At 38.4% G+C, this 12439-nt stretch overlaps 1 protein-coding gene across 1 annotated transcript; it reads left to right on the top strand.

The window, feature by feature from the left end:
• Window positions 1-3103: 3103 nt before the first annotated feature.
• LOC100974842 (olfactory receptor 8K5) lies at window positions 3104-3971 on the top strand. Its single transcript, XM_034934199.4, has one exon. The coding sequence runs from the start codon at window positions 3180-3182 to the stop codon at window positions 3969-3971; it is 792 nt and encodes a 263-aa protein (XP_034790090.4). The 5' UTR covers window positions 3104-3179.
• The last annotated feature ends 8468 nt before the right edge of the window (window positions 3972-12439 follow it).

The following is a 12439-nucleotide window of genomic DNA, read 5'->3' as shown; positions in this document are numbered from 1 at the left end:
TCAATGTATATATTTATTTTAATTGACAATAACTCTACATATTTATGGCGTACAATGTGATATGATGATTTCATCTATATATGCACTGTAGAAAGATGGGTCATAGACTGTGCACCATGTTCCATAACAAAGTATCCTTAGAAGATATTCTCTTTGTTTGTTTGTTTGAGAGAGAGTCTTGCTCTGTCACCAGGCTAGAGTGCAGTGGTGCGATCTTGGCTCACCACAACCACCGCCTCCCAGGTTCAAGTGATTCTCCTGCCTCAGCCTCCCAAGTAGCTGGGACTACAGGCATGCACCACCATGCCTGGCTAATTTTTTGTATTTTAGTAGAGACAGGGTTTCACTATGTTGGCCAGGATGGTCTTGATCTCCTGACTTCATGATCCACCCGCCTTGGCCTCCCAAAGTGTTGGGATTACAGGCGTGAGCCACCGCGCCTGGCCAGAAGACATTCTTAAATCAGAATAGATAGCATTATTCAGTGATAAATATCATGGTCTTCGAATGACACAAACATATCCACTGAACATCAAATAAAATATTATTAACTCAATCCTTCTTTAGCTAGATCTTACGATGCTTGCAGAAATGTCAAGGCACTCTGATATTAGTTGCAATGTGATGTTCTAGAAGTTGGAATGAAAAGAGAAAGAGGGCTTAATTGATCATGGTTAATATATCTTACATTTGCAACTTTCACACCATGGGAGATGGTGTGTACTATCTTCAGTAGATCTTACTCTTGATAAGGTTGTACTAAACTTTATCCAACAGTGGTGTTATCTCAGAAAATAGGACAGTTGTTAGTATGGGCTTGCCATATGAAAGGACTAAGTATATATGTCACTTATTTAGAGATTAGGTTCTAATTTCAAATATTCTAGTTATCAAGTATGTGACTTCTGGAAAATTACATAGTTTGTCTGAGATTGGTGTGTTCTGAACATAGGAATAGTATTATCTAACTCACATGTAAGGGTTAAAAGATATATCTTTAACTCAGTGCCTATGATGTACTTTTAGATAAATAATAAATTCAAATAATGAATCTTTTATGATAATATGTCACAATTTCATCATGACTTTGGAACTATTCCAGTTTTACTAGGCTGAAGCTGATGGCAGCGTGATGAAGTATTTTCATTGTTACTTTAATTGCTGACTCAGTGTAATTGAGTGAGTACTTTTACGTCACATAGGTCCCCATGGATCTGTTCAGAGCATTTATGTTGTTTTCTTGAGTTGTTCCTTATATATTCTCACTGGGAAAACGTATGATGGGCTAGATAATTAGCACGCATATGAAGGCAGCTTTTAAAGTGTCTCAGATGATTTGGGCATAATGATCTGAATGAATTATATACTACTTCCTTAGGGAACATGCCAAAAAGAAGAGAAAACCCATAAATTCTTCCTATCCAAAGGTAAAGTACAAGTAATTTGAGAGAAGACAATTTGATTCTTCATTAAAGGTGAGTGGACAAAAATTGTCATTGATTTTGATTATTACCTGGGTGTGAGTAATTTTCTATTGCTGTAGATTCTGGCAATAGACATTTGTAGGGTCACTGATAGTTGATTCCTTCAAATACACCACAAAAATTCAGTATCCCTCTTAATAACCGGGGTTCCCTGGAGTAGTGTGATGTTTGAGAATTATCCTATGAGTTGAACAGAGGTCCTAGATCTATTGATTTGTGAGAATCAATAGTAGCATTTAGATATAGCAAATGAAGAAAAATTCAAATACATTAGAAATACAAAACCAAGTCATCAATGATCTTATCTTTTTCTTTTCTTTCTTTCTTTTTTTTTTTTTTTTTGAGATGGAGTCTCACACTGTCACCTAGGCTGGAGTGCAGTGGTGCAATCTCGGCTCACTGCAAGCTCGCCTCCCAGGTTCACACCATTCTCCTGCCTCAGCCTCCCACGTAGCTGGGACTACAGGTGCCCACCACCACGCCCGGCTAATTTTTTTGTATTTTTAGTAGTGACGGGGTTTCACTGTGTTAGCTAGGATGCTGACCTCGTGATCTGCCTGCCTTGGCCTCCCAAAGTGCTGGGATTACAGGCGTGAGCCACTGTGCCTGGCCAATGATCTTATCTATTAGAATCTAGAAAGGTTAAGATTCCCAGATACAATGCAAGATTTCCATTTCCATTTGACTTTCATATAATCAGGAAGTACTATGAACACATGTAATAAAATATTTCAAAAATAGTGTTTTAAAATATGTATTTTCTTTTTTTCTTGCTTTTTTTATTATACTTTAAGTTCTAGGCTACCTGTGCAGAATGTGCAGGTTTGTTACATAGGTATACATGTGCCATGGTAGTTTGCTGCACCCATCAACCTGTCATCTACATTAGGTTTTTCTCCTGATGTTATCCCTCCCCTAGGCCCCAGCCTCTGAGAGGCCCCGGTGTTCCCCTCCCTGTGTTCCCCTTCCTGTGTCCCCTCTCTGTGTCCATGTTTTTCTATACAACATTTTACAAGCTTCAAATAATTTCTAGATAGTGATATTACATATATAAACTTGCATATTTTTGGTTTATTTTTACTACTGAGTTACTACTATTGTTTTCCTTTAAACAACAGGCATTACGAACTGATTGAGTAGCCTGTAAAATAAATAGAAAGAATTTTAAAAGTTATAGAGCTACCGATAAATCCCTGAACTATCATTAATTCCTAAAAGATTTCATCAAGGCTAAAGATTGAAAAATAATTCTTTTGCATACTTTTTGTATCCTGTCTTTTCTATTGGTTATCCCTAAACAGGGGTATTTAAAAAGTATGCATAATTATTCAAATACATTAGAAATATACTTTTTTTCCATAAGAAAAACAGGTAGGATACAAAATTGAGAAATCTTCAGAGAGAGATAATAATTGACAGCGACAATGGAAATAGACTGAATAAAAACTAAAACCATTTTAAGCGAAGTGTTGACTTCAGATTGGTGGGATTGATGTTGGAATTCTGAGTTTCCTTTGCAATTCAGTGCATCTTCTATTCTACCATAAAACCCTATGTGAGCAATTCCTGCAATACTGCAAATTTAAGATAAAGTTTTAGAAATAGAATAGTCAGGTTCTGTGGCCTGAGCTGCAGATTCCCCTTTTTGGAGTCTTCCTCGTCATCTACCTAATCACTGTGGTGGGCAACCTAACTATGATCATTTTGACCAAACTGGACTCCCACTTACATACACCTATGTACTTTTTTATCAGACATTTGGCTTTTGTTGATCTTGGTAATTCTACTGTCATTTGTCCCAAGGTGCTGGCAAATTTTGTTGTGGATCGAAATACTATTTCCTATTATGCATGTGCGGCACAGCTGGCATTCTTCCTTATGTTCATTATCAGTGAATTTTTCATCTTGTCAGCCATGGCCTATGACCGCTATGTGGCCATTTGTAACCCTCTGCTCTATTATGTTATTATGTCTCAGCGACTGTGTCATGTACTGGTGGGCATTCAATATCTCTACAGCACATTTCAGGCTCTGATGTTCACTATTAAGATTTTTACATTGACCTTCTGTGGCTCTAATGTCATCAGTCATTTTTACTGTGATGATGTTCCTTTGCTACCTATGCTTTGCTCAAATGCACAGGAAATAGAATTGTTGAGCATACTATTTTCTGTATTTAATTTGATCTCCTCCTTTCTGATAGTCTTAGTGTCCTACATGTTGATTTTGTTAGCTATATGTCAAATGCATTCTGCAGAGGGCAGGAAAAAGGCTTTCTCCACATGTGGTTCCCATTTGACAGTGGTGGTTGTGTTCTATGGGTCTCTACTCTACATGTACATGCAGCCCAATTCCACTCACTTCTTTGATACTGATAAAATGGCTTCTGTGTTTTACACTTTAGTAATCCCCATGCTTAACCCTTTGATTTACAGCTTAAGAAACAAAGAGGTGAAAAATGCCTTCTATAAGCTCTTTGAGAATTGATGTCAACTTTGTGTTTAATAATCAATTTGTAATATTGTTATAATAAATATATAATATAGATTAATGTCACTTGATAATTTTTCGTATGTATATAAATTTTCCAATTTTCAAATTTTTTAAATTTTTTTTATTTCAATAATTTTTTGGAAGTAGGAGGTTTCTGGTTATATGAATAAGTTCATTGGGGTAATTTCTGAGGTTCTGGTGCACTCATAACCTGAGCAGTGTACACTGTACTCAATGTGTAGCCTTTTATCCCTCGCCCACACTGCACCGTTTTCCCTGTGTCCCCAAAATACATTATGTCATTCTTACCTATTTGTATCCTCATAGTTTAGCTCCCACTTATAAGTTAGAACATATGAAATTTGGTTTTCCATTCCTGAGTTACTTCACTTAGAATAAAGGTCTCCAGCTCCATCCAGGTTGCTGTGAATGCCATTATTTTGTTCCTTTTTATAAGTGAGTAGTATTCCATCATATATATATAAATACACACACACATATACAGATAAAGAAAACGTGATATCTATATATATCATTTGATATATATATGGTATATATAAAGAAAATGTGATATGTATATCATATATATATTCTGGTTATATGAGTCCACTTTTTGTCATATATATATTGCATTTTCTTTATATATATCAGATTTTCAATGAGTAATCAGATTTCTGGATTTCATGAGATATATGTGTGTGTGTATGTATGTGTGTATATATATATATTATATATATTATATATATATTTTATATATTATATATATATATAATTATATATATATCTTGCATTTTCTTTATCCACTAGTTGGTTGATGGACATTTAGGCTGGTTACATACTACTGCAATTGCTAATTTCCCTGCTCTAAACATGCATGTGCAAGTGTCTTTTTCACATAATGACTTCTTTTCCACTGGGTAGATACCCAGGAGTGGGATTGCTGGATCAAGTGAAAGTTCTACTTTTACTTATTTAAAGAATCTCCATACTGTTTTCCAAAGTGGTTGTACCAGTTTACACTCCTACCAGCAGTGTGAAAGTGTTCCCTTTTCACCACATTCATGCCAACACTTTTTTTTTTTATTTTTAAATTATGGTCATTCTTGCAGGAGTAAGGTAGTATCTCATTGTGGTTTGATTTGCATTTTCCAGATACTTAGTGATGTTGAGCATTTTAAAATTTTTTTTTGGTCATAAGTATATCTTCTTTTGGAGTTGTCTATTCATGACCTTTGTCCACTTTTTGATGGGATTATTTGTTCACTCCTTGCTGATTTGCTTGAGTTACTTGTAGATTCTGGATATTAGTCCATTGTTGAATGTTGTAGGCCGAAAGAGTGAGGGTTGTGGTCAACTCAGTATACCACTGGAGGCTATATGAGTAAACAGCAAACTATTCTCATAAATGCAGAATGTCAGCAAAATAACAAACTATGTCTGATGCCCAGAAGGAAGGCTGAGGGTAGTCATGCCCTAGGCACAGTGTTTCTTGTGATTAGGCACATTGGGAGCCTATTAGCAATAATGTGAACCTGTGATCAATTAAGCAGCTGACCAATCGTTACCTCCTCCTCCCTGCTCTTTCTACCCAATAAATATGAACGGCTGTAGAAGCTCAGGGCTACCTTTGCAGACTAGAAGCAAGGAGCCTTCTTCTTCTTCCCCGGACCTTCTCTTTAAAATAGTTTCTCATGTTCTAAGTTTTCATTTCTGTGTTCGTCCTTCATTCAGTCCCATGGTAACCGTAGTAAGAGTGGCAAACCATGACAGTTAAATGCATAGTTTGCAAATATTTTTTCCCATTCTTTGGGTTGTCTGCTTACTCTACTGATTATTTACCTTGCTATGCAGAAGCTATTTAGTTTAATTAGGTCCCATCTATTTATTTTTGTTTTTGTTGTTTTTGCTTTTGGGTAATTTTTCATGAACTTTTTTCCTAAACCAATGTCTATAAGAGTTCTTCCAATGTTATCTTCTAGGAAATTTATGGTTTCATGTTTAGATTTAAGTCTTTGATCCATCTTGAGTTGATTTGTGCATAAGGTGAGAGATAAGGATCCAATTTTATTCTCTACATGTAGCTTGCCAATTACCCCAGCACCATTTGTAATAGGTTGCCCTTTCCCTACTTAATGTTTATGTTTGCTTTGTCAAAGATCAGTTGGCTGTCTTTGGCTTTATTTCTGGGTTCTCTATTCTGTTCCATTGTTCTATGTGCCCATTTTTATACTAATACCATACTGCTTTGGTAACCATAGCCTTATAGCATAGTTTAAAGTCTGGTAATATGATGCCTCCAGATGTGTTATTTTTGCATAGTCTTGCTTCAGCTATGCAGGCTCTTTTTTTGTTCCATATGAATTTTAAGATTGTTTTTTCTAGTTCTGTGAAGAATGATGATAGCAGTTTAATGAGAATTGCATGGAAACTGTAGATTGCTTTTGGCAGTATGGTCATTTTTACAATATTGATTCTACCCATCCATGAGCATGGGATGTGTTTTCATTCGTTGGTGTTGTCATTGACTTCTTTCGCAGTGTTTTGTAGTTTTGCTTGTAGAGCTCTTTCACCTCCTTGGATATGTAAATTCCTAAGTATTTTATTTTATTTTTTGCAAATATTATAAAAGAAATTGAGTTCTTATTTGTTTCTCAGCTTGGTCATTGTTGGTGTACAGCAGTGCTACTGATTTGTGTACACTGATGTGTGTATCCTGAAACTTTACTAAATTCACTTATGAGAGCTAGGAACTTTTTGAATGAGTCTTCAGGGTTTTCTAGGTATACAATCATATCATCAGTGAGTGATGTTTTCTTTGGCTGGGGTTGGGTTTGGTTTGTTCTTTTTTCTCTATTCTCTAAAGCGTGACCTTGGATTGTCTATTTGTGCTCTTTCAGACTTTTTGTTGCAGGTATTTGATGCTATGAACTTTCCTCTTAGCACCATTTTTGCTGTATCTCAGAGGTTTTGATAAGTTGTGTCACTATTATCATTCAGCTCAAATAATTTTTAAATTTTAACCTTGATTTCATTGTTGACCCACAGATCATTCTAGAACAGATTATTTAATTTCCATATATTTGTATAGTTTTAAGATTTCTTTTTGAAGTTAATTTTATTCCAATATGTTCTCAGAGGATACTTGATATAAATTTGATTTTCTTAAATTTATTTATTTTTTAATTAATTAATTCAAATTTGTGAGACAGAGTCTTGCTCTTTTGCCCAGGCTGGGGTGCAAGGGCATGATCTCAGCTCACTGCAATTCTCTGCCTCCAGGGTTCAAGTGATTCGCCTGCCTCAGCTTCCCAAGTAGCAGGGACTACAGGCACACACAACTACTCTCAGCTAATTTTTTGTATTTTTAGTAGAGATGGAGTTTCACCATGTTCACCAGGCTAGTCTTGAACTCCTGACCTCAAGCTATCCATCTGCCTTTGCCTCCCAAGCTGCTGGGATTACAGGTGTGAGCCACTGTGCCAAACCATATTTTCTTAAATTTATTAAGACTTGTTTTGTGACCTATCATATGGTCTGTTGTCTTGGAGAATGTTCCATGTGCTAAAGAAAAGAGTGTATATTTTGCAGTTGTTGGGTAGAATGTCCTATAAATATCATTAAGTCCATTTGTTCTAGGGTATAGTTTAAGCCCATTGTTTCTTTGTTGACTTTCTGTCTTGATAACCTGTCTAGTGCTGTCAATGGGGTGTTGAAGTCTCCCACTATTATTTAATAAAACAAAAATTACTAAACCTAAGAAATGAGATAGACCATAATCTCATTTAAAGATAGACACTGTCTATTTCATTTCTCAGATCTAGTGATTTTTATATTATAAATTTGTGAGCTCCAGTGTTAGGTGCATATATATTTAGGATTCTTACATTTTCCTGTTGGACTAATCCTTTTATCATTATATAATATCTCTCATTGTCTTTTTGAAGTGTTGTTGCTTTAAAATCTGTTTTATTTGATATAAGGATAGCTACTTCTGTTCACTTTTGGTTTCCATTTTGGTGGAATATCTTTTTCCACCCCTTTACCTTATGTTTATGTGAGTTCTTATGTGTTAGGTGAGTCTCTTGAAGACAGTAGACACTCGATTGGTGGATTTTTTTCATTCTGCCATTCTGTACCTTTTAAGTGGAATATTTATGCCATTTACATTCAATGTTAGTATTGAGATGTGAAGTAATGTTCTATTTATCATGCTAGTTGTTGCCAAAATACCCTGTTTTTTCCATTGTGTTATTATTTTATAGGCCTTTTGAGATTTATGCTTTAGGTAGGTTTTATTTTGGTATATTTTGAGGTTTTGTTTCAAGAATCAGAACTCCTTTTAACATTTCTTATAGTACTAGCTTAGTAGTGGCAAATTCTCTCAGGATTTCTTTGTCTGAAAAATCTTTATCTCTCCTTCATTTATGAAGCTTAGTTTTGCTGGATACAAAATTCTTGGTTGATAATTATTTCATTTAAAGAGGCTAAATATAGGACCCCAGTCCCTTCTGGCTTGTTGGGTTTCTGCTGAAAAATCTGTCATTAATCTGATAGGCTTTCCTTTACAGGTTAGCTGATACTTTTGCCTCACAGCTTTTAAGATTCTTTCATTCATCCTGACTTTAGATAATCTGATAACTATGTGCCTAGGTGATGATCTTTTTGTGATGAATTTCCCAGGTGTTCCTTGAGCTTCTTGTATTTGAATGTCTAGACCTCTAGCAAAGCCAGGGGTATTTTCATCAACTGTTTCCCCAAATAAGTGTTCCAAATGTTTGTATTTCTCTTCTTCTTCACAGACACTAGTTATTCTTTGGTTTGGCCATTTAAACATAATCCCAAGTTTCTTGGAGGCTTTGTTTATTTTTTATTCTTTTTTGTCTTTATCCAATTGCATTAATTTGAAAACCTTGTCTTCTATCTCTGAAGTTCTTTCTTCTGGTTGTTCTAGTCTATTGTTTAAACTTTCCACTGTGTTTTGCATTTTTCTAAGTGTGTCTTCCATTTCTAGAAGTTTTGATTGTTTTTTTCTTTATGATGTCTATTTCTCTTCAGAATTTTTCATCCATATGCTGTTTTTTTTAATAAAATGTCTTTAAGTTGGTTTTTAACTTTCTCTGGTATCTCCTTAAGTATCTTAATAATCAAACTTCAGAGTTCTTTATCAAGCAATTCAAATATTTCTTCTTGTTTTGGCTATTGTTGGGAAGCTGGTGTGAACTTTTGGGGGAGTTATAGAACGATTTTTTGTCATATTACCAAAATTACTTCCCCCCCTTTTTTTTCTCATTTGGGTAGACTGTTTCAGTGGAAAGGTCAGGAAATCGAGGTCTGATGTTCAGATTCTTTCATCCCGCAAGGTGGTCTCCCTGATATGGTGCACTCCCCCTTCTCCTAGGGATGGGGCTCCTGTGAGGCTTACTGCAGGGGTTGTTGTTGCTCTTCTGGGTCCAGCCACCCAGGGGACAACCAGCCTTTGGGCTGGTGCTAGGGAATGTCTGCAAAGAGTCCTGTGATGCAATCCATCTTCAAGTCTCCCAGCTGTGGATACCAACACCTGCTTTCTTGGGGTTGGCAGGGAGTGAAGTAGACTCTGTAAGAGTTCTTTGTTGTAGATCTGTTTAGTGTGCTGGCTTTCTCAAATGCTGGTTATGCTAGCAGTAAAAATGTCACATGGACAGACTCAGGACCTCTGGTTAACCAGGATGTTGCATGCAATGGAATTAGGTGTTGTCTTCTTTTCCCTGAGATTGAGGTTATTCTGTCATGAGTTGCTTGTTGTATTAGGATTCTCTAGAGGTACAGAACTAATAAGATGGTTGTATATATGAAGGGGAGTTTATTAATGGATATTGACTCACACAATTACAAGGTGAAGTCCCACAATAGGCTGTCTGCAAGCTGAGGAGCAAGGAAGCCAGTCTGAATTCCAAAACCTCAATAATAGGGAAGCCAACAGTGCAGCCTTCAGTCTGTGGCCAAAGTCTTGAGCACCCCTGGCAAACCACTGGTGTAGGTTCAAGAGTCCAAAAGCTGAAGAATCTGGAATTCGATGTTCAAGGGCAGGAAGCATCCAGCATGAGAGAAAGATGAAGGCCAGAAGACTTAGCAAATCTCCTCTTTCCAATTTCTTATGCCTGCTTTATTTAGCCACACTGGCAGCTGATTAGATGGTGCCTGCCCAGATTGAGGGGTGGTCTGTTTCTCCCAGTCCACTGACTCAAATGTTAATTTCCTTTGGCAACACCCTCACAGACACATTCAGGAACAATAATTTGCATCTCTCAATCCAATCAAGTTGACAATATTAATCATCACAGTTGGCCTCCAGCCAGGAGGTGGTGCTTTCAAGAGAGCACCAGCTACAGTAGTAGTAGGGGGAACTAAGCTTGCCCTAAGTTGGCCAGGGTAAGTATTTTGGTTTCTTAGGTAGTAGGAGGGGCCATAAAGCTCTCAAGAGTTTCAATGTTTTGTGTTCAGCTACCAGGGTGGGTAGAGAAATACCATTATCTGGGGACAAGGTTAGGCAAGTCTGGGCTTAGACTATCCTTGTGTTGGGCTTGCTGCAGCCACTGTAGGGAATGGGGGAATGGTTCTTGAAAGGCAATGGAGGGGCACCGTGGAACAATAAGGCCAAGAGGTGATACAAAGAGGGCAAAAATCTTCTTTAGTGAGCTCTTGGGCGAGGTTCACTGGTCCGCAGGGGGAGGGCCAGGGAAGTCGTGCTGTGCCAGAGGTGCAGCACACTTATATGGATGCTGAGTGGGGAGTGGGCAGGATAGGGGCGGGGTCGGTTGAGTTTCCCGCTTCTGAGTGTGGCGTGCCCTAGTGGGCATGCGTGTTGGTCTGGGTGGCGGGAACAGGAAGGGTGAACTCGGAAATGCTGAGTCAGGGTACCCGAGGTGGCTGTCTGGAGGGCAGGAATAAATGGCTGGAATAAGTGAAAATGCCAAGTCAGGGTGGCCAAGATGGCCACTGGGATGGCGGGAACTGGCGAATCCGGGAGTGCTGAGTCAGGGTAGCCAAGATGGTTACGGATCGCCATCTTGGAGTCTTCACTGGAGTCCAATCAGTTCTCAGGCCAATGGGGATCTTGGCCACCTTTGCTATGCCGTATAATTCACTCAGGAAGTGGGGGATAGTCTGTTGCCAGAGGTCCCACACAGCTTTCACGCAGTTGGAAACACTGGTCTTACTCTTGCAGTGTCCCCCAGCTCAGACCTTGCTCCAGGCTGTGATCTACCCTGCTGAGAAAGCAAGCATGGCTTTGGACCTCATCCCTCCCTGTCTACCCACTCCATCAGCAACTCCTGATCTCCTACACTCATATCTGCAGCAGCTCCTGCTCATCCTCTGGACTCTGCTCAAGTAAATTGCTGCCCAGTCAAAACCACTACCAATTGCAGTTGGAAGCTTTCTTCACCCTGTGACCACTCCCCAGTTCTTCTGGCTGCCTTCTCTGATGGACCCTGTGAGATACAGTCAGGGATAGCTTATGTGGGTTCAAGCTGGAGACTGAGAATGCCTGCAAAGCACCATCCACTGCTGCTTCTACTTTTATATTTTTGCACAACTTCGTAAATCCATTTTAGTTCTAGGTAAGATTAAATCCTTCTCCTGTGATCTGGGTTTTCAGATTTTCCAGTGATAATGTGTGTTTAGAGTCAGGGTTTCCCCCTCTCACACTTTGGGAACTCAGTTTTTTGCTTGTCTCATGGAATTTGCAGTAGTGTGCTGTTTTTTCAAAAGGCCTATTGAGGGAGGAGAAAGGAAAAAACTCAGGCAGGTAGTTACGGCGGGTCCTCAGTTGACTCCTTTCAAACAAAAGAACAGCCTGCAGGCACAGATAAGAGAACTTGCACAAGGGGGCTTGCCTAAGACATCCCCATAGCAGTACAGATAAGAAAGACTACACAGGTGACTTTCCCATACATGCCTGCAATGGAAAATTCCATCTCCTGACACATGCATAGTAAGGGGAACAAAGCAATATGGAGTAACTCAAGCTAAGGGCCCACATGTGCACTAGGAGGACAGGATGAAGCTACCAGAAATTTGTGCCTTGTGCAAATGAAACACCCCAGCCCTCATCAGTGCAACCATCTTCCAGGTCTCCTCTCCACAGTGGAGAACTTTCTTCTTTTGCTTATTAAACTTTCACTCCAACCTCACTTTTTGTGTCCATGCTCCTTAATTCTCTTGGTCCTGAGACAGAGAACTTCAGGTGATACCTCACATCAACAGACTACTACGTTGTGGTGCATGGGCATGACTGTAGCACTATGTATTCTTTTGGTTTTCCTGATATGTTTCCGCAGTGGTTCTAAGAGCAAAAAATCGTGGTATGATTCTCCACATGCTGTTCTGTCCGTCTAAGTGTGGGCTACACGTTAGCCCTGTCTCCTGCCAATCATCTTCTCCACTTGATAATAGTTTCATATATAAATAATTGTATTAATTTG

The sequence above is a fragment of the Pan paniscus genome, chromosome 9, assembly GCF_029289425.2.
Source record: "Pan paniscus chromosome 9, NHGRI_mPanPan1-v2.0_pri, whole genome shotgun sequence".
Taxonomy (NCBI): domain Eukaryota; kingdom Metazoa; phylum Chordata; class Mammalia; order Primates; family Hominidae; genus Pan; species Pan paniscus.
Note: the sequence above shows the minus strand (reverse complement) of the source record. Positions and strands in the feature narration are given on the sequence as shown.